The 22,722-nt window shown below is 37.8% G+C and overlaps 1 protein-coding gene across 1 annotated transcript; it reads right to left on the reverse strand.

Annotated features, from left to right (window-relative positions):
- Positions 1–4,660: 4,660 nt before the first annotated feature.
- On the reverse strand, positions 4,661–6,828 carry LOC119075065. The gene is made up of 4 exons (XM_037181460.1): positions 6,451–6,828; positions 6,063–6,387; positions 5,769–5,994; positions 4,661–5,706 (listed from the first exon to the last, which is right to left on the reverse strand). Exons 1-4 carry the CDS (start codon positions 6,778–6,780, stop codon positions 4,851–4,853), a joined length of 1,737 nt encoding a protein of 578 aa, XP_037037355.1. The 5' UTR covers positions 6,781–6,828; the 3' UTR covers positions 4,661–4,850.
- Between the last annotated feature and the right edge of the window lie 15,894 nt (positions 6,829–22,722).

Genomic DNA, 22,722 nt, shown 5'->3' on the forward strand with positions numbered 1-22,722 from the left:
AATTCGACAAATGCAGCACTTGCTACAGCAATTGCTGAATACAATGATATTGACAGATCCACAAGACATTTAAACAGCTTTAGGACTTTTAAGTTCAAGGTGAAACTGAAAATTTTGCAAAGCACTGACGTTTTCCATGTGATATCTCCGTACTGTTTTATAAATTGAATTAAATTAAGTTGAGTGAACTAAATCAAGTGAACGGTCGGTCTTCCTAGTCATTTTTTGTTTATGATTTATATTTTGACGAAGTCATTATGACTGTGATTTATTTTAAGAATTTTATTTTTGTCCCAGCTATTTGGTAATTTAAATTTTATTTTTTATATGTAAATTTTACCCTAAATGTGCTATACATTGTATTCCGCACGGCATAGTCTAAGAAATGATAACTGAATAAATTTATTAAAAAAAAAAAAACATGTCCATTTCGAGGGTCGAAAGTTTACTTTTGAAGCAAAAGCACAATATATTGTTTTGTTGGTCTCATTTTAGATTCAAACATGTTCGGGTCTTAAAATTTATTACCGAGATCTGCAGATTTTCCATACATTTAAGTGCCTTTAAAGCAAGACTGTAATGTTTGGTATACTTAAATCGCTTTATCATGAAAGGACGCTAGTTTGACTTCCCTAAAAAAGAAAAAAGAACAACCAACGGGAGAACTAAGGATGGACGCACCGACTACTTCAGCAAATAAATCGTTCTGAAATAATAACACAACTTTAAATCAATTATTTTTTCAAAACCTTTTATTTAAATTCAAGAAAACACACAACTTAAAATCAAATATAATTATTGAAATTAAATTAATACTCGATTAAATCATGTTAGTAAGCGGGCGTGACGTAAGTCCACTACTAAAAATGTTTTACAGCAACTTTTTGACTTCTCCCCCTTGGCTCCAATGGCTTCTAAACTACTATATCTGGAATCTAGGAATCTATACGAGTTCAACGAGATATCACACGTTACTGCAGCTTCAAAATTGGCCGAGATATTGAACTTCGAAATATTGACCGAAATATTGAGTTGGAAAAAACCCATATCTTGGGAGCTGGAGCTCCTTAAAGTCTCCATACAAATGTCATATAAAAGCCAATTTGTATGTGTGTGTGTGTGTGTTGTATATTTTGTTGCATGATATGGATGGTAATGTGGTCAATGGTGTATAATGTTGCGAGTAAAAATAAAAGTCTAAAAAGCTCGAAAAGAGAAGTCTCACAGTCTCATATCCTTTGTATTATGAGACGTGAGACGTCTCTTTTCGAGCTTTTGAGACTTTTATTAGCCCCGTACGAAGTACTGGGGGCTTATAAGATTAATATGCCGTTTGTAACACGTCGAATTGGAAGCAGACAGTAAGGGCAAAGCATTTGGTTATGTTCATAGATAACGAATCCGCAATAAAAAAAATGTCCGTCTGTCCGTGACCCCTCTAGCTTGAGCAAATCACAACCTTTTTTCAAAATTCTTTTTTTCCCCGATTGGTATCGACAAAAGTAAGGTCAAGTTCGAAAATGGGCATGGTAGGGTCGGCCCTTCCAGAGCTAGGGCCCTATAGGTGTTTTTCAGTCTTTCGACTATATCTACCGAAATACGCACGCAATAGCTGCTTGTGATATATCAAATGAAAGGTATTGACGAGTAGAACAAAGTTGCTGAACATTGTTTTTGTGTAGGATGCAACGCGAGCTTGTTGGGAGGGCTCAAAGGTCGTTACTCGGCCCTAAGTGTTTTTTCCACATAAATCGAGGAAATCTCATCCGATTTTGCCAGATTTAGTTTTTTATGGAAGGTAATTGAATACCGAAAAGAACGTGTCGAAAAAAGTTTCAAATTTGGGCCCTTGGACTAAGGCCGCTACTCGGCCCTAAGTGTTTTTTGCACATAAATCGAGTAAATCTCATCCGATTTTGCTAGATTTTGCTTAATTTGAGAGATAATTGAATGCCGAATAGAATGATGGCAAAAAAAGTTTCAAATTTGGGCCCTTGGACTAAGGCCGCTACTCCGCCCTAAGTGTTTTTTGCACATAAATCGAGTAAATCTCATCCGATTTTGCTAGATTTTGTTTCATTTGAGAGATAATTGAATGCCGAATAGAATGATGGCAAAAAAAGTTTCAAATTTGGGCCCTTGGACTAAGGCCGCTACTCGGCCCTAAGTGTTTTTTGCACATAAATCGAGTAAATCTCATCCGATTTTGCTAGATTTGGTTTTTTATGGAAGGTAATTGAATACCGAAAAGAACGTGGCGAAAAAAGTTTCAAATTTGGGCCCTTGGACTAAGGCCGCTACTCGGCCCTAAGTGTTTTTTGCACATAAATCGAGTAAATCTCATCCGATTTTGCTAGATTTGGTTTTTTATGGAAGATAATTGAATACCGAAAAGAACGTGTCGAAGAAAGTTTCAAATTTGGGCCCTTGGACTAAGGCCGCTACTCGGCCCTAAGTGTTTTTTGCAAAATCGAGTAAATCTCATCCGATTTTGCTAGATTTTATTTCATTTGAGAGATAATTGAATGCCGAATAGAATGATGGCAAAAAAAGTTTCAAATTTGGGCCCTTGGACTAAGGTCGCTACTCGGCCCTAAGTGTTTTTTGCTCATAAATCGAGTAAATCTCATCCGATTTTGCTAGATTTGGTTTTTTATGGAAGGTAATTGAATACCGAAAAGAACGTGGCAAAAAAAGTTTCAAATTTGGGCCCTTGGACTAAGGCCGCTACTCGGCCCTAAGTGTTTTTTGCAGATAAATCGAGTAAATCTCATCCGATTTTGCAAGTTTTTGTTTCATTTGAGAGATAATTGAATACCCAATAAAAAGTTGGCAAAAAATTTTGGGTTTCTAAAATAATATCGTAAATTGTTGGTTTTATTTGAGAGGTACTTCGTACGGGCTTTCGTAATTGCGCTATGCGCAATTTTAAAAATGAACACTTTCAGTAAATTTGACCATGCCCAACTTGACTTGCATTTTGGTAACAGACGCATTAGAGGGTTGTAGACGTATTAGGGTTCCGGGCGTATTACGGCTACGGACGTATTATAGTTACGGACGAAATAGGATTACGAGTCGTACGGGGCTAAGTCGTAGCAAACGCTCCGACTGCTCTGATGCCTTGTTTTTACTAGGGGTGGGGGTGGCACTACCTAACTTCCATCGGATTTTTTGATGGATTTGGGTTATTTTCGATATAAATGAGGTGTTCCAAGGTTGGTTCCTAAATTTTGGCATGACAAATGATTCCTCTGGCACGTCCTAACTTCCATCGTTTTTAGCCCCGTACGAAGTACTGGGGGCTTATAAGATTAATATGCCGTTTGTAACACGTCGAATTGGAAGCAGACAGTAAGGGCAAAGCATTTGGTTATGTTCATAGATAACGAATCCGCAATAAAAAAAATGTCCGTCTGTCCGTGACCCCTCTAGCTTGAGCAAATCACAACCTTTTTTCAAAATTCTTTTTTTTCCCGATTGGTATCGACAAAAGTAAGGTCAAGTTCGAAAATGGGTATGGTAGGGTCGGCCCTTCCAGAGCTAGGGCCCTATAGGTGTTTTTCAGTCTTTCGACTATATCTACCGAAATACGCACGCAATAGCTGCTTGTGATATATCAAATGAAAGGTATTGACGAGTAGAACAAAGTTGCTGAACATTGTTTTTGTGTAGGATGCAACGCGAGCTTGTTGGGAGGGCTCAAAGGTCGTTACTCGGCCCTAAGTGTTTTTTGCACATAAATCGAGTAAATCTCATTCGATTTTGCTAGATTTAGTTTTTTATGGAAGGTAATTGAATACCGAAAAGAACGTGACGAAAAAAGTTTCAAATTAGGGCCCTTGGACTAAGGCCGCTACTCGGCCCTAAGTGTTTTTTGCTCATAAATCGAGTAAATCTCATCCGATTTTGCTAGTTTTTGTTTCATTTGAGAGATAATTGAATGCCGAATAGAATAATGGCGAAAAAAGTTTCAAATTTGGGCCCTTGGACTAAGGCCGCTACTCGGCCCTAAGTGTTTTTTGCACATAAATCGAGTAAATCTCATCCGATTTTGCTAGTTTTTGTTTCATTTGAGAGGTAATTGAATACCCAATGGAAAGTTGGCAAAAAATTTTGGGTTTCTAAAATAATGTCGTAAATTGTTGGTTTTATTTGAAAGGTACTTCGTACGGGCTTTCGTAATTGCGCTATGCGCAATTTTAAAAATGAACAGTTTCAGTAAATTTGACAATGCCCAACTTGACTTGCATTTTGGTAACAGACGCATTAGAGGGTTGTAGACGTATTAGGGTTCCGGGCTTATTAGTGCTACGGACGTATTATGGTTGCGGACGAAATAGGATTACGGGTTGTACGGGGCTAAGACGCAGCAAACGCTCCGACTGTTTTGATGCCTTGTTTTTTATGGATTGTGTTATTTTCGATATAAGTGAGGTATTCCAAAGTTGGTTCCTAAATTTTGGCATGACAGATAATTCCTCTGGCACTGCCTAACTTCCATCGGTTTTTTTGATGGATTTGTGTTATTTTCGATATAAGTGAGGTGTTCCAAAGTTGGTTCCTAAATTTTGGCATGACAGATGATTCATCTGGCACGTCCTAACTTCCATCGGATTTTTTGATTGATTTGTCTTTTGAGGGGTTGCCTCAAATTCTCGTTGTTAAAATTTTCTTGGTTGAAGTTGGTTACGTTAAGCGCAGAATGCGTCACCAAAACTGATATCAAATTTTTTGGAAGTTTAATTTAGAGGACTAGCGTCACCTCTTCCTCTTTTGAGGTTTTTGTGGAATAAAAAAACTACGCTCATTTTCGGCATTTATTCATCACAATTGTCAATTTCATTTTTTTAGTCTGTACAATTTTTGCGAATCAACTCGTTCGCTTCATTACGAGACTGTATTTCAAAACTGTAATTCTCACTTATGCAACCGTTATTTTCCAGTCCGAGTAAGGAGAGCTGTGGCATGGTGTCTAAGTTAATTTTAATTTTTTTGATTTTATTGTCAGTTAGATCAATTCCCATTAATTTTGCATTGTTACGGAACAGGCCCGATGGCAGATACTCAATTTGGTTTCCAGACAGATGAAGTTGTTCGAGATTCGTGAGTCCAAAGAAAAGATCTTCGTGGACTTCTTTCAAGAAATTAAAGTTTAGATCCAGACCCGTTACTTTTTCATTGTTGCGAAAGATGTTCGCTGGCAGAACTTCGAAGTAATTTTGGCTTAACATAAGAACTTTGACATTTCGAAGTCTTTCGAAGATTTCGGCCGGTAAGTTTCTTACTCTAGTATATTGTATCCGGAGTTCTTTGAGGTTACCGAGCTCTTTGAAAATTTCGGCATGTAACACTTCCAACACATACAAACGGAGACTAAGAGCTTGCAGATTCTTTAAATCGAAAAAAAAGTCGGCATCAAATTTCACCAAATCAAGAGTTGTCAAAAATAACACTGAAATTTTCGTAAAAGGAGACAGTCTGGCTCTCTCAATGTATGCAAGGCTGTCCAAACGAAGCGTGTCCAAATTTATAAATTTGTCGGCCGCACTTGACACATCAGGTAAGCCACCCGACACATTTATAAGTAGAGTTGTAACATTAGTTAAATACAAAGTGTCGTCAAAAATTATTTTGCATTTTAGTTCCTCCTCTTCTTTGCGAAGAGATATTGTGCATGTGGGGAAGTTGTTTTCATTCCTGTAACTGTTATGAGAAAAATTGACTGACCAATCATTGTCAATTGACGCCTAAGTTAATTAACTTACTCCCATGTACATGTCCGATGTGTTTCACATCTGACCGTCTCCCTGATCCATGGTAAATACTGTGCAACGTCTGTGAAAAGTGCATACTGCATCGGATCGCACTCCACTTGGTTAGTGGTTCGGTTAATTTTGCTTGCGCCCACTGACACAATTCCCCGAATGTAATACTTTCCATCTTCCTCGAACGTCATCGATCCACCGCTGTCGCCTGTGCAGACACTCGTGCCTGGATGTAACGCGCAAAATAATTAACTGACGTAAGGTCGCTAAATTTTGAGTAAATTTTAAACGAACCGTTTCGAGTACCGGCACAGAAATTTGCACCGGTTAAGTACCGTCCAAACAAGTCACGATTGCTTTCAAGACAGGTAAAGTGTGGTACCACTGGAAACTTTGCCTCTTGAAGTACGTTCGATGTTACACCCTTTTCTGTAAGTCCCCAGCCAACAACTGTACCGGATTGACCAATCACTTTGGATAAATTAATTTCATATGGCTGCCACACGCATACCGGTTGTACGTAACTGTTGAAAATGGCATCACTTGCAAGTGTAACAATTGCAATGTCATGTGCAAAGTTATCTGGATTGAAGTCTGGATGCGTAAGTATAGCGAAAACCTGCGTATGTACAAATGTATCAGCTCATTTCAAAACTATAGCCGAAACAGTAAGGAATGGTACCTTCATCAATGGAGCACTGCTTGGACCTGCATCCAAGCGAAGTCGCCCCAATGAAACTAAAATTTGTTCAGTTTCAACCATAACACAGTGCGCTGCTGTTAGAATAAACTGCACACTGACGACAGTTCCTCCGCACTTATATTCTGGTTCGTTCTCAATTAATTGATGATAGATGGCAGCGTGCCAGGGCCAACGGTGTGTGTCGTGTCCATTTGTTATCTGTGGGTACAGAGTAGTTTGAAGTTCACCGCAAGCTGCGATTTCCCTTCGGTCATCGATTTGTATGAGAATAGAGAAAAGAAAAATTGCCGCCCATGCATGCCATTCCATTATTCCTTTTTAGGAGTGATGTCACTGTTATCTCTAGCAGAACAATGTGTCCCGATTCTAAAATTTTTGAAGGACTGACTTTGTTATCGGTGATCTAAGAGGTAGCTTTCATTTACCTTCAACAACTTATGATCCTCAGCGATCCTTAACAATTGTGCTCTAATTCGATTGGGGCTCTGATGTAATGACAGTACTTTCGCACACAAAAACGGATGTTTCAGCAAAGAAAACTTTTCGGCTGACTTTTAGACAATCCATTCACTAATGAATCGCAATCCAAAACTCGACTTCTTTGATTTTAACAAAAAATATAGCTAACGCCGACCCGCACGAAACACCTATTCGTATCAAAAGCCTTAAGTGTGAAACTCTTCATTTCTCTTGCTTCATACTCTTCTCCACTGAAAAGCTATTCGTCCTTTAAAATCGCTTACATTATCCACTCTTTGCCTTGTTATCATATACAAATAAATTGCCCGGGCCAACATAGACAGCCCCGTACGAAGTCAAATTTCATAAATTCCTATTTAAACAGCTATATTTACCTATAAATAAACATTTCACAGATGAATATGGTATTATATAGCTCAATATGCCTGTATATAGCTCAATATAGCTGTATATAGTTATAGATAGATGTCCATATATATAATGCCTGAAACACCCCACACACATAACCAATTACTTCTGTGTCAACAGAAACTCTCTAGGTACAATTTTCCACACTTTATATCACTTTTACTAAAATCCAATATGGCCGCCGGCAGCCATTTTGTTATTAGACCGGAAATAGCACTGACACTTTACATTCGTTAATACCTTTCAAACAAAAAAAATCATGAAATTCGGTCAAAATTTAATCGAGATATTGACAAAATACTCCACGTTCACTGTACGGCTGAGTAGCCGGATAAGAGCTCACTCCAAGAGACCTAGCTCACGCTACGGTGAACCTAATTTCATAAACTTTTTTTTCCCTGATTGGTACCATACCTATCTAATAAAGCGAAAGTAGACGAAATATGTTCAAGTTTGGGCGCCCTACAAGCAAAAACTGCTTGGCGCCCTGTACCTAGTTCACACCAAGGGGTCTAACTCACGAGTCGGTCATCTGATTTCTATAAACTTTTTTTTTGTCGATCGGTATTGTAAATACCTTTTATTTGACGTATCACTTACAAGTGTAACGTTTAAATATCCGGAGATATCTTCGAAAAACCGTAAAGCACTTATTGGGCCCCAGCTCGGGAGGGGTCGATCCAAAATCACTCATCTTCGAACTTAGCCTGTCTTTTGACATTACCAAACGAAAAAAAAAGAATTTTCAAAATCGGATGCGTTTTACTCAAGTTAGAGAACCCACAGACAGACGGACATTTTTTTCGCTGATTTGGCATCTGTGGACAACCACAATAGGTTTCCCCTTACTCAGGGAGTCCAATTCGACGTGTTACAAACGTATGCGTAAAGCTAAAAGACCCCAGTACTTTCTACGGTTCTAAAAAATCTATTGATATGATAATTCCGACTGGTTTCGTATGCTAATGATGATAAGTTTTTTTAGACAACCACACTTCATGTCTGACAAAAACAACGCACTTCAAGTATGAGTGGTACTCTAAATAGGGTACTGAAACTGAACAATGTATTATACAACTGTAAAACACTGTAAAAACCAATTTCATACAAACTGGCACTCTATTTGGCAGCTGTAGACTATGACCACTTTTGCTTGAAGTGCCCTGACAAAGCCAAAAAAAATATAATTTTTTCTTAATAGTATTCATTTGAAAACCATCAAATTTCTTCGGTGAATGAACTTATAATCTCGGTTCCATTTGCATAAAATACAGGCGACGAATACGATTTTTTCTACCTTCACTTCCACTCTTCTTTTTCTATAAAACATAAGCTAACGCCGACCCGTACGCGCTGGTGGAAAAAGTGCGGGATCACAGGAGTGATACTTCCGGGAAGCCCTCACTGTTGTCGACGTATTTGATGTTATACTCAAAACTTAGAAATATTTACTTACAAAAAGAAAATTGTACGCTTTTTTTGCTTCCGGGGAATTTTTAGCCCCGTACGAAGTACTGGGGGCTTATAAGATTAATATGCCGTTTGTAACATGTTGAATTGGAAGCCGACGGTAAGGGCAAAGCATTTGTCTATGTTCATAGATAACGAATCCGCAATAAAACAAGGCATCAGAACAGTCGGAGCGTTTGCTGCGACTTAGCCCCGTACAACCCGTAATCCTATTTCGTCCGCAACCATAATACGTCCGTAGCCCTAATAAGCCCGGAACCCTAATACGTCTACAACCCTCTAATGCGTCTGTTACCAAAATGCAAGTCAAGTTGGGCATGGTCAAATTTACTGAAATTGTTCATTTTTAAAATTGCGCATAGCGCAATTACGAAAGCCCGTACGAAGTAGTAGGCGTACCAGTCCTCGGACGCGCCCTAATGCTCGGACACTTTGACATTAAAAGTAAATTAATTAACTTCTTGCTCGAAAATATTGTGGATGACTATCCTTCAGTTGTAATTTGTAGTTTTCACTATCGATTGATCGTAAAATTAGATTCACTAAGAATACTGTGTAATTTTAATCATTGAAACAGTGGCACTACGTACAAAAAAGTGTAATTTTCTACCTGAAAAATAGTTTGTGAGGTGATCAAAACAATTCTTTTTTCTAGTTGAAAATTACTTATATTGCACAGTGTTATTGTTTTTGAGATTAATTAATGTTCAGTTTAATATTATTTTCACTCAAACACGATTAAAAACAATTATTTCTACGATTTTTTGGGTGTCCGGTTGATACAAACAGGATATTTGGTTTTGATTCAGTAGTCGGACTATATGGAAAACATATGAAGTGTCAAATTCAACATATGCCATGTTAAATACACCGAAAATGGTACCAAAATAGTGTGACTCAAAAATGCTTTGTAAATTGTAATTTAAATGGTTTTATCTATTCAATTTAGTGTTTTCACTTCATTTTTAGTGTATTTGAATGATTAACAATTGAATTTTCTTATTTTATTGAAAAAAATCCGTGAACTTATTTAATTCAATTAGCGTCCGCGCATTGAAGAAGAGGTGTCCGAGCATCAGAGAAAAGTGTCCGACGATAGGATTTTCATGTTCGGCCGAATGAAAGTGTTAATTAAAAATAATTCAGAAATAAATGATTTAATTAGTTTACATGAAACGAATCTTAATTAAATTTGTGTTTTGATGAAAATACAAACTATCCAAAATAAAAGCTTAATACTTAAACAAAGTCGAAAAAAAAGTTAATCGTCCGAGGATAGGTACGCCTACCCTACCTCTCAAATAAAACCAACAATTTACGATATTATTTTAGAAACCCATTGGGTATTCAATTACCTCTCAAATGAAACAAAAACTAGCAAAATCGGTTGAGATTTACTCGATTTATGTGCAAAGAGCACTTAGGGCCGAGTAAAGGCATTCAATTATCTCTCAAATGAAACAAAAACTAGCAAAATCGGATGAGATTTACTCGATTTATGTGCAAAAAACACTTAGAGCCGAGTAGCGGCCTTAGTCCAAGGACCCAAATTTAAAACTTTTTTCGCCATTATTCTATTCGGCATTCAATTATCTCTCAAATGAAACAAAAACTAGCAAAATCGGATGAGATTTACTCGATTTATGTGCAAAAAGCACTTAGGGCCGAGTAGTGGCCTTAGTCCAAAGGCCCAAATTTGAAACTTTTTTTGCCATAATTCTATTCAGCAGTCAATTATCTCTCAAATGAAACAAAAACTAGCAAAATCGGATGAGATTTATTCGATTTATGTGCAAAAAATACTTAGGGCCGAGTACTGGCCTTAGTCCAAGGGCCCAAATTTGAAACTTTTTTCGACACGTTCTTTTCGGTATTCAATTACCTTCCATAAAAAACTAAATCTAACAAAACCGGATGAGATTTACTCGATTTATGTGCAAAAAACACTTAGGGCCGAGTAACGACCTTTGAGCCCACCCAACAAGCCCGCGTTGCATATTACCCAAAAACAAGGCATCAAAACAGTCGGAGCGTTTGCTGCGACTTAGTCCCGTACGACCCGTAATCCTATTTCGTCCGTAACCATAATACGTCCGTAGCCGTAACACGCCCGGAACCCTAATACGTCTACAACCCTCTAATGCGTCTGTTACCAAAATGCAAGTCAAGTTGAACATGGTCAAATTTACTGAAACTGTTGATTTTTAAAATTGCGCATAGCGCAATTACGAAAGCCCGTACGAAGTACCTCTCAAATAAAACCAACAATTTACGACATTATTTTAGAAACCCAAAATTTTTTGCCAACTTTCCATTGGGTATTCAATTACCTCTCAAATGAAACAAAAACTAGCAAAATCGGTTGAGATTTACTCGATTTATGTGCAAAAAGCACTTAGGGCCGAGTAGCGGCCTTAGTGCAAGGGCCCAAATTTGAAACTTTTTTTTGCCATCATTCTATTCGGCATTCAATTATCTCTCAAATGAAACAAAAACTAGCAAAATCGGATGAGATTTACTCGATTTATGTGCAAAAAGCACTTAGGGCCGAGTAGCGGCCTCAGTGCAAGGACCCAAATTTGAAATTTTTTTCGCCATCATTCTATTCGGCATTCAATTATCTCTCAAATGAAACAAAAACTAGCAAAATCGGATGAGATTTCCTCGATTTATGTGCAAAAAACACTTAGGGCCGAGTAGCGAGTAAGTGTTTTTTGCACATAAATCGAGTAAATCTCATCCGATTTTGCTAGTTTTAGTTTTTTATGGAAGGTAATTGAATACCGAAAAGAACGTGACGAAAAAAGTTTCAAATTATGGCCCTTGGACTAAGGCCGGTACTCGGCCCTAAGTATTTTTTGCACATAAATCGAATAAATCTCAACCGATTTTGCTAGTTTTTGTTTCATTTGAGAGATAATTGAATGCCGAATAGAATGATGGCAAAAAAAGTTTCAAATTTGGGCCCTTACACTAAGGCCGCTACTCGGCCCTAAGTGTTTTTTGCTCTTAAATCGAGTAAATCTCATCCGATTTTGCTAGTTTTTGTTTCATTTGATAGATAATTGAATGCCGAATAGAATTATGGCAACAAAAGTTTCAAATTTGGGCCCTTGGACTAAGGCCGCTACTCGGTCCTAAGTGTTTTTTGCCCATGAAGGTAATTGAATACCGAAAAGAACGTGGCGAAAAAAGTTTCAAATTTGGGCCCTTGGACTAAGGCCACTACTCGGCCCTAAGTATTTTTTGCACATAAATCGAATAAATCTCATCCGATTTTGCTAGTTTTTGTTTCATTTGAGAGATAATTGAATGCCGAATAGAATGATGGCAAAAAAAGTTTCAAATTTGGGCCCTTACACTAAGGCCGCTACTCGGCCCTAAGTGTTTTTTGCTCTTAAATCGAGTAAATCTCATCCGATTTTGCTAGTTTTCGTTTCATTTGAGAGACAATTGAATGCCGAACAGAATTATGGCAAAAAAAGTTTCAAATTTGGGCCCTTGGACTAAGGCCGCTACTCGGCTCTAAGTGTTTTTTTTCATATAAATCGAGGAAATCTCATCCGATTTTGCTAGTTTTTGTTTCATTTGAGAGGTAATTGAATGCCGAATACAATGATGGCAAAAAAAGTTTCAAATTTGGGCCCTTGGACTAAGGCCGCTACTCGGCCTAAGTATTTTTTGCACATAAATCGAATAAATCTCAACCGATTTTGCTAGTTTTTGTTTCATTTGAGAGGCAATTGAATAACTAATGGAAAGTTGGTAAAAAATTTTGGGTTTCTAAAATAATGTCGTAAATTGTTGGTTTTATTTGAGAGGTACTTCGTACTGGCTTTCGTAATTGCGCTATGCGCAATTTTAAAAATCAACAGTTTCAGTAAATTTGACCATGTTCAACTTGACTTGCATTTTGGTAACAGACGCATTAGAGGGTTGTAGACGTATTAGGGTTCCGGGCGTGTTACGGCTACGGACGTATTATGGTTACGGACGAAATAGGATTACGGGTCGTACGGGACTAAGTCGCAGCAAACGCTCCGACTGTTTTGATGCCTTGTTTTTGGGTAATATGCAACGCGGGCTTGTTGGGTGGGCTCAAAGGTCGTTACTCGGCCCTAAGTGTTTTTTGCACATAAATCGAGTAAATCTCATCCGGTTTTGTTAGATTTAGTTTTTTATGGAAGGTAATTGAATACCGAAAAGAACGTGTCGAAAAAAGTTTCAAATTTGGGCCCTTGGACTAAGGCCAGTACTCGGCCCTAAGTATTTTTTGCACATAAATCGAATAAATCTCATCCGATTTTGCTAGTTTTTGTTTCATTTGAGAGATAATTGACTGCTGAATAGAATTATGGCAAAAAAAGTTTCAAATTTGGGCCTTTGGACTAAGGCCACTACTCGGCCCTAAGTGCTTTTTGCACATAAATCGAGTAAATCTCATCCGATTTTGCTAGTTTTTGTTTCATTTGAGAGATAATTGAATGCCGAATAGAATAATGGCGAAAAAAGTTTTAAATTTGGGTCCTTGGACTAAGGCCGCTACTCGGCTCTAAGTGTTTTTTGCACATAAATCGAGTAAATCTCATCCGATTTTGCTAGTTTTTGTTTCATTTGAGAGATAATTGAATGCCGAATAGAATGATGGCAAAAAAAAGTTTCAAATTTGGGCCCTTGCACTAAGGCCGCTACTCGGCCCTAAGTGCTTTTTGCACATAAATCGAGTAAATCTCATCCGATTTTGCTAGTTTTTGTTTCATTTGAGAGATAATTGAATGCCGAATAGAATGATGGCAAAAAAAAGTTTCAAATTTGGGCCCTTGCACTGAGGCCGCTACTCGGCCCTAAGTGCTTTTTGCACATAAATCGAGTAAATCTCATCCGATTTTGCTAGTTTTTGTTTCATTTGAGAGATAATTGAATGCCGAATAGAATGATGGCAAAAAAAAGTTTCAAATTTGGGCCCTTGCACTAAGGCCGCTACTCGGCCCTAAGTGCTTTTTGCACATAAATCGAGTAAATCTCAACCGATTTTGCTAGATTTAGTTTTTTATTGAAGGTAATTGAATACCGAAAAGAACGTGGCGAAAAAAGTTTCAAATTTGGGCCCTTGGACTAAGGCCGCTACTCGGCCCTAAGTGCTTTTTGCACATAAATCGAGTAAATCTCAACCGATTTTGCTAGTTTTTGTTTCATTTGAGAGGTAATTGAATACCCAATGGAAAGTTGGCAAAAAATTTGGGGTTTCTAAAATAATGTCGTAAATTGTTGGTTTTATTTGAGAGGTACTTCGTACGGGCTTTCGTAATTGCGCTATGCGCAATTTTAAAAATGAACACTTTCAGTAAATTTGACCATGCCCAACTTGACTTGCATTTTGGTAACAGACGCATTAGAGGGTTGTAGATGTATTAGGGTTCCGGGCGTATGACGGCTACGGACGTATTATGGTTACGGACGAAATAGGATTACGGGTAGTACGGGGCTAAGTCGCAGCAAACGCTCCGACTGTTCTGATGCCTTGTTTTTGTACGAAACACCTATCCGTATCAAAAAGCTTCAATATGGAACTCTTCATCTCTCTCACCTCTTTTCCTTGTTCACTTGATTGAAAGTTATGGGTCTTACGGATTATAAATCCTCTAAAATGTTTGTCACACTTTGTTCATTCCTTGATATAACACGATAACTCGAGTAATCCTCAACGGATTTCAAAGGCTTTTTTTTATCGACTAGGACCTAGTTTTTCTTGGCGTCCACAACCGTTCACAACTAAATTCGAGAAGGCAGCATAGCTGCCCTAACCATCACTCTAGGTTTCATTTAGGAATTGCGATTGTTACATTTGTAACTTTGTGACCAAATCTGCGGTAGAAGTTCTCGTTAAAGAAATGTAGAGAAGAAATGAACGCTCAACAAATTATGATTATCAAACCCTGTGTACGACAAAATGTATGAAGCATACGCTTTTGTTAGATTCCTATGTTTCGTAAGAAAGGCAAAATTCTTCAAGGTCACTTAATTGGACTAATTAAAATCTTCGCTACATTTGGAAAAAGGGCAAATCCGGTGAGGCCGAGTTAGTTTAGCGTTCCTGCTGCATTTTGTTAAAAGTCAAATCTGGTGAGGGCCTTTTCTTAGAGCAGAGCCTTCGCAATATTTCGGAAAAGAGCAAATCCGGTGAGGTTGAGTTTTTTTAGCGTTCCTGCTACATTTTGTAAAAGGGCAAATCCGATAAGGTTAGTAATCTCACTACATTTCATGAAAAGGTGAGGTCGAGCTATAAACGTTCCCACTACATTTTGTTTAAGAACAAATCCAATGAGATCGAGCTATTTGCGTTTTTGCTAACTTATGTTAAAGGGCAAATCCGGTAAGGTTGACTTATTAGAGCCTTCGCTACATTTCGTAAAAGGGAAAAACCGGTGAGGTCGAGCTATTTTAGCGTTCCCGCTTCATTTTGTTAAAGGACTAATCCGGTAAGGTCGATCTATCAGAGGCTTTGCTACTTTTCGTAAAAGGAAAAAATCTATGAGATCGATCTATTAGCATCTTTACTACATTGTGTAAAAGAGCAAATCCGGTAAGGTCGACCTATTTTAGCGATTTTGCTTCATTTCGTTAATATAAAAGAAAAATATTGTGAGGTCGATCTATTGAAGTCTTCACTAAATTTTTTTAAAGGACAGATCCCATGAGGATTAGCGACGTTGCTTCATTTCGTTAACAGTCCAGTGAAATCTATTAACGACTTCGCTAAAAGTCAAATCTGGTTAGATCAATCTATTAGAGTCTTCGCTACATTTTATAAAACATCAAATCCGCTGAGTTTGTTCTGTTATATACACGCAAGGTTTATGTAGCAAATTTCAGGAGATTAACCGGACATGACTTATTATATAAACATCTAGCTCGAATTGGAGTCGTCACTTCATCAAAATGCTCCTTCTGTAAGGATGATGACCAAACATCTGACAATATACTAAACTATATCCGTCTAGATAACGTTAAATCAAGCATACTTGCAAATACGTCAAATGAAGAAGAAATATTTTCAGAGCTATACTGGCATGTTCGCAACATCAAATAATTTTTTATTGTGAAATGCATTAGAGAAAAAGAAAACACTATATAAGGAACAATTTCGCCGAAGTAACTTACAGTCTCAGACCCCATCTTGTCCAGAACCAATTTTTTATCTTTCTATGGCAAACCAAACACCTTCCTAATACAATTCATTGAAGGGCAAATTCAGTTTCGTAAATTTTAATTTTATATAAAAAAATTACACAGAGACTAATTTATTAGACGATTCGAGAATTAACACCTAAGTCACCGACACCGTTCCGGCGCCCTTCTCGAATTGCGAATTCATATCCCTGGTGAGTGTTTCATTGATTACGCTGAACAATTTATGTTGATAGCCATATGCCATATCATCGGCGTACAGGAATTTGCGAGCGATGGATGACGGCAAGTCGTGTATATACAGGTTAAATAGGAGACACGAGAGCACGGATCCTTGTGCGAGACCGTTATTAAGTTTCTTGAAACGACTGCACTGGTCGTTAATCAGCACTTGGAACAGTCTGTCGCTAAGAGCATTGGTAACCAGGTCGACGATTCTCCGGCAGCGAATGGCCTTCAGTAATTTGGACAGAAATCCTTTCTTCCAGGCAGTGTCGTATGCGGCAGTTAAATCGATGAAGACAACCCCGGTTTTTATTGTCCGTTGGAACCCAGTTTCTATGTACTTGGTGAAGGAAAGTACCTGTTCCGCACAGCTCCGATTCTTCCTGAATCCGGCCTGAGCTGCTGCTAGCAATCTTTCTATATCTGCAGCAATACGGTCGAACAGCAGTCGCTCGAATAGTTTAAATGCAACTGACAGCAAAGCAATTGTGCGGTAGTTTTCTGGACGATCATCTGCCTTTCCGGGTTTCAGGATTGCAATCACTTTGGTTCTCTTGAATGGCGATGGCAGTACATTTGTCAGGAGCACATTTGAGAAGAACCTTGCCAGCCATAGCCATGTTCGTGGGCCACTAAACGTTAGGAATTTCGGGTAAATCGCATGTCGTCAAAGAGGCAAATGTGCAGCATGAGAAACATAAGTGCGACCAGAAAACATTTTGTCTTTACAGATTTTGCAACTACTTCAAGCGGCTCCCACCTTTCGAAGTAGGTGTGAAAGTTGTTGCAAGAAATATTTCACTTTTACAGACTTTGCAACTTCTTTTGCCGATTTCGAAAATGTTCTCAAAAAAAATTTGAAGCAAAGATGAGCGTAAAAACGTACTTTTTCGTGGATTAAAATTTTATTAATGTTCAGCTGTTGTTGCTTTCACTCATTTCGCCATATTTTTGTTCGCCCTCTTTTTTTTCGCACTCTTCTGCATCACCTTCTTGTTCTCCGGTCTCTTTTTCCCATTCGCATGATTGATCGAGTACAGTATACAGCTCCAACGATTGGGGTGCCGTTTTTTCGCTGAAACTACAAAAGAAACGCAGTATGGAATTTTGTTCAGTACACGAACTGTATCTTCAGCTAATTTCTTGCAGAGTATACTTGGTTGTATGATATGAGACTGCGATATCGTACCAGTAGGCTTTAATCTTACACTAAACAAATTCTTCCTTCTTATGAGTTGGGAAAAAAAATTTTGCACAAAAACCAAAACAATTGTGACATGATAAGAAATAGAACATCTGGAGACGGTTGTTGTAGGTATTTCCTCCGTTATTTGGTTGATCAGATGGCACATATTGACGAATGTCATTAGGACTGGATCCACAATCAGCATCGTTATTATTGAAAGCGTTGCGCTCTGATATGCAGCCAGACAATTTTAGTTACGTGAAGAGAGGTTTTGAATTTCGTTGATACTCACGATTGTTACTATTACTGTGACCTCCAAAAATATCCGGATCAATCGGATTGTTAGAAAGAAATACGCGCGTAGTGACTATCCTCTGAAATACAACAAATTGAGTTAGTTTTGTTAATCAAGATCTTTCATTTTGTATATAGAATTGATGTACAGTGTGGATCTAGATACAGTTGATACTTACGCCTACGAAATTGGCTGGATCTGATGATGGACCAAATGACTGGGTATTTTTGAAGCCTCCATATCCATACTGTTCGTGCTCTGAAATTAATATGACGCAAATGATTTTGATTCACCCTAGTCATATATTCACTTGTCACTTACGGTTTCTCTGTCCTCCAAAAATATTGAGATTGGGTGGAATGTTAGTAAGAAATTCATGAGGAGGGCGTCTCACGGGTCCACCAATATTATATTTTAGTATACAGACAAAGATTATCGCTGCAAATCAACCATTTCTTTGTGGTACCATTTATTTTAGATTTTTAGATTCAGTTCTTGTCAAAAATAAACTTGTCGTCAAAGAGGCAAATTTGCAGCATGAGAAACATAAATGCGACCAGAAAACATTTTGCCTTTACAGATTTTGCAACTCCTTCGGGCGGCTCCCAACCTTTCGAAGTAGGTGTGAAAGTTGTAGCAAGAAATATTTCACTCTTACAGACTTTGCAACTTCTTTTTCCAGAAGGATGATCTATAAGCTGCCCCATTCGGTTTAGAAGTACGATTTCGAAAATGTTCTAAAAAAAAAAAAATTTTAAGCAAAAATTAGTGTAAAAACGTACTTTTTCGTGGATTTAAATTTTATTAATATGCAGCTGTTGTTGTTTTCACTCATTTCGCCATCTTTTTGTTCACCCTCTCTTTCTCCTCCCTCTTTTTCTTCGCACTCCTCTGCATCATCTTCTTCTTCTATTTATTTATTCTATTTATTCTATTTATTCTACTTCTTCTATTTATTCTTTTAAGGTAGATAAAGACTATCCATCGCATAGAATAAATTTTACATGGTATGACTTCATGAACGGATATTCCAAAGCACAAAGGTGCTTATAGGATTACGGTGCCGTGTGAAGCAGACGGTAAGGGCAAAGTGTTTGCCTATTTTCATAGATGAAAGATCCGCAATAAAAATTTTGTCTTTCTGTCTGTCACGTCGATATCTTGAGTAAATCCGATTTCAATTTTTTTTTTTTTTTTGGATGAAGTACGGTTCACCAGCCAAACCTAAAATCGAAATACGACTGTTGCAATTAGTGTGAAAATAATTAAAAACTAAACTGCGCGGAAAACTAAAAAACATTAAAAAAACGAAAAAAAATGTGAAAATGTCATTGTGAATTTGCAATGACACAAGAAAATTCTCAGAAAAATTTGACAGTGAGACATTTGAGATGTCGTTCACTGTAATAATAAGAAGAAGAATATTTATTGAAACAATAAATGTGCTGCCCACTTAAGGTAGGTTGCTTACATACACAGCATATCGATCGGTCATAAAGATATTAGAATTGCTAACGATAAGTCGAATTTAAATTTTTGGTTCTTTAAATTAATTATAAATGTGATTATCGATTATATGAATCGTATTACTTAAAATTTCTTCGGTTATTGACTTTAATTTTGACTTGTTAAGTTTGAAATGGTCGAAAAATTGTAAAACACTCTTTCCAAACGTTCCTCTGCTACCGAACCATAATCCTTTCACGGTCCAGTCGTCATAATCATAATTGTCTTTGTATTTTTCCTTATAAAACGGAACACACTTTTCGTAAATCACACGCTTCTCTTCAACAATTTTTGAATCTTGATCTAGATCATTTATTTCGTATCGGATTGTTGGGTCGATGATATATGCTTTTCTCGCCTTTGTATCGAATGCGATTATGTCACTAAATCTCGACCTTCCATCTGAATCGATTGCGTGGACTTCTTCGAAGCACGGATGGCCTTTTTCTTCTAACATTGTTTTAAGTTCGCGTTTAGTCTTGTGATGGCGAGCGATGATTAGCTGGGTATTTGACTGACAACTTCCAGTTACATGAGCGATTGATTCAGTCTCTCTGTTACATTTGCGACAGAGGTTGGAAGAAGAGACATTACCAGGTACACCGTTCAGGTTGGCGTAATTTGTGTTGAGTTTGATTGCTGCAGTCCATTCCGATGATGACAATGTATTTTTGCTGTAAATAAAATCGTTGCTTGGAGTGTAAGTTAGAAAATGTATAACTCCTGAACCTTGATATTTGAGATTGCACCATTTTTCGTAACAAGCCAGTCTTAATGCTTTCCGTAATGCTATTGTCGAATCGCCATTAACGCCAAGCGATGTGATGCAACTCGACATTTCTTCGGAGCAATCGTATACATTGTGGAATAGACCGTCTTCAATAATCGACAATTTCTTTGCGATGGCGAAATGTTGGAGATGGACCTCCCAACTCGAATTCAAAAGTCCTAGGCCTCTCAGTTTACGCGGTGCATAGAATAGATTGTCATTTGTTCGCATCGGAAGTCCAATTATTTCTTTCACTATTCGTCGAATCATTATATCGAGGCCTTCTGTCACGTACGATGGAATTTTGTTTATTGGAGCCGCTTGCAGTGGATATATTAATGTTGGGAAAATGTATTGGTTGATTATATTCAACTTCTGGTCGGGCTTTAATAATGGTGATGTTGATAGTTTATTTAAGTTTCCATTTAGTTTCTCCACTGTCGAATCTTCGAACAATAACTCTGATGTGAAGGAGCAACCCAAATATCTAACTTTTTCGTCTGATCTGATACTAACGATTTCATTACCGTCCGACATGAAAATTTTGTCCTCAATGAGTTTACCTTTTTTGATGATAATTGCTTGGCTTTTCTTTGGGTTTATTTCGAGGCCGATTTTTCGGAACAGATCTTGCACCAAATCAATTGAACGGGTGGCATATTCTTTAGATTTCATTGAAACTGCCTGGTCATCTGCGAAACCTGTCAAGCATAGCGCATCATATTCATCTGATAGCTGATATCCATTGATGTTGGCAAACTGTGAGTCGCAAATTTCTTTGTAAATGAAATCGATTGCTATATTGAATATGATGGGTGACAGTGGGCCACCTTGAGGTACACCGCACTGTACGCTTATCGGTTTTGATTTTCCTTCGCTTGTTTGTATTGACACCATGTTTTTTGTAAGCAGGTTCATAATCAGGTTGTGCATATTTTTGGAAACACCTTGTGCTTTCAATGTTTGTGAAATGTGCAAATGACCTACTCTGTCGAAGGCTTTCGATACATCAAGGAATGTTATTACACAATCTTCGCGGAGCCGCTTTGCTTTCCGTAAACAAGCATTCAGCAATTTTGCATTCATATGGCATCCGGGCATTCCGGTTACGAACCCTCTTTGATTGCGGTTTATTCGAATTTGACGCCGCAATTTTTCGTCCAGTACTTTTTCTATAATTCTTCGGATGACTGAATATATTGTGATTGGCCTCCAATTCGTGACTTCGTTTATGTCGTCGCCTTTGTCGATCAATATTAGGTTACCTTCACGTAAACGGTTCGGTACAAACGAAGATGATAGCATTGAATTTGTTATCGATGAAATGGATTTCGCTATTTTCATTTGCCTTAGAGTTTTCACCAAAACACGATCGGGTCCTGGAGATGTGTCCATTGATATACGTTTTAGTTGTTTTGTAACATCTTCTTCAGTAACAACAATATTTTCGGCACAGTCGTTTGGTTGATATGAATCCAAAACTTTATCGTTTTTCTGCTCGAAAATCTTTTTGAAATGTGCTTCGAGTAAATCTAACTTGATTTTGCACTGATTGGATAGTCCTTCATTCAAAACCCAGCGAACAGCCTTTTTCCTTTGGTTATAGTACCAATATTGTGTTAAATCGTATCTGTATTGGTCTCTTCGACGTTGTTTTGACTTAGCATCGGTCCGTTGCGGATTGGATGATCGTGACTGTTGAGCTGTTGTAACTGTTTTCTTCTTCTTTTGTCTCATTCGATAAAATTTTATGGCTGGATGTTTTGGTCCTGGTAATTTTTCATTTGCTTTGAACAAAAATTCCAGATAAGAATCTATGTCGCCATCGAATTTCGATTCATCAAACTGTTCAGCATTTTCATGATTTTCGAATATTTTCTCCCATTTCTTGTTCTCTGATTCCAATTCTGATTGGTCGTTATTAATGTCTTTCGATTTTTCAGGAATTGGTGGCCTTTGGGCTAGTCTCGATGTGATTTTATCAGCTGTACTTTTATTTGCTTCGCGTGCGTGACGGCTTCGGTGAATTTTCATTCCTTTCATGGTTGCGAAACTCTGTTTGCACACGTCGCATTCGTAATATTTGTTTTCGGATTCCTTTTCAGCAGTTGGTTTACTCTTATTGACTTTGGATATTGAAATAACCGATTTTCTTGTTTTCTTGTTTTTGTTTATATTTCGAGTATAATTGCCTGTAGGAATACCTTGCACAATTTTCTGATTCTTCGGGATCAAACGTTATTATTATTATTATTATTATTATTATTATTATTATTATGACTAGTCTGCATCCCGTGGAGCTACGCGCCACGTCCCATCCTAGCGAGCTAGTCCGGTTACACACCTATTAGAGACAAACACCTATTAAACTCTACATTCGAAAGCAACTCTACATTCGAAAGCAACTCTACATCTGCTTCACAGCCACAGATAACACTCCATCTGCCAGTCGCTGTAATTTCAGCACTTTTCTGCCCCGGAAAAATTATTAGACGATGCGAGAAAAAAACATAGCTAACGCCGACCCGTACGAAACACCTATTCGTATCAAAAGCCTTTATTGTGAAACTCTTCATTTCTCTTACTTCATTTTCTTCTCTGCTGAAAAGCTATTCGCGCTTTAAAATCACTCGCATTATCCACTCTTTGCCTTGCTATCATCAACAAATAAATTGCCGGAGGCAATATAGACAGCCCCGTACGAAGTCAACTTTCATAAATTCC

This window comes from Bradysia coprophila, unplaced genomic scaffold, assembly GCF_014529535.1.
Source record: "Bradysia coprophila strain Holo2 unplaced genomic scaffold, BU_Bcop_v1 contig_176, whole genome shotgun sequence".
NCBI classification, from domain to species: domain Eukaryota; kingdom Metazoa; phylum Arthropoda; class Insecta; order Diptera; family Sciaridae; genus Bradysia; species Bradysia coprophila.

Bases quoted from the DNA above. Each gene is read 5' to 3' on its own strand.
- LOC119075065 (XM_037181460.1), bottom strand. From the start codon at position 6,780: ATGGAATGGCATGCATGGGCGGCAATTTTTCTTTTCTCTATTCTCATA. The intron at 6,388-6,450 runs GTACCATTCCTT...GTACATACGCAG, and splicing joins GCAGTGCTCCATTGATGAAG to GTTTTCGCTATACTTACGCA. The intron at 5,995-6,062 runs GTTCGTTTAAAA...CGTTACATCCAG, and splicing joins CTGTGCCGGTACTCGAAACG to GCACGAGTGTCTGCACAGGC.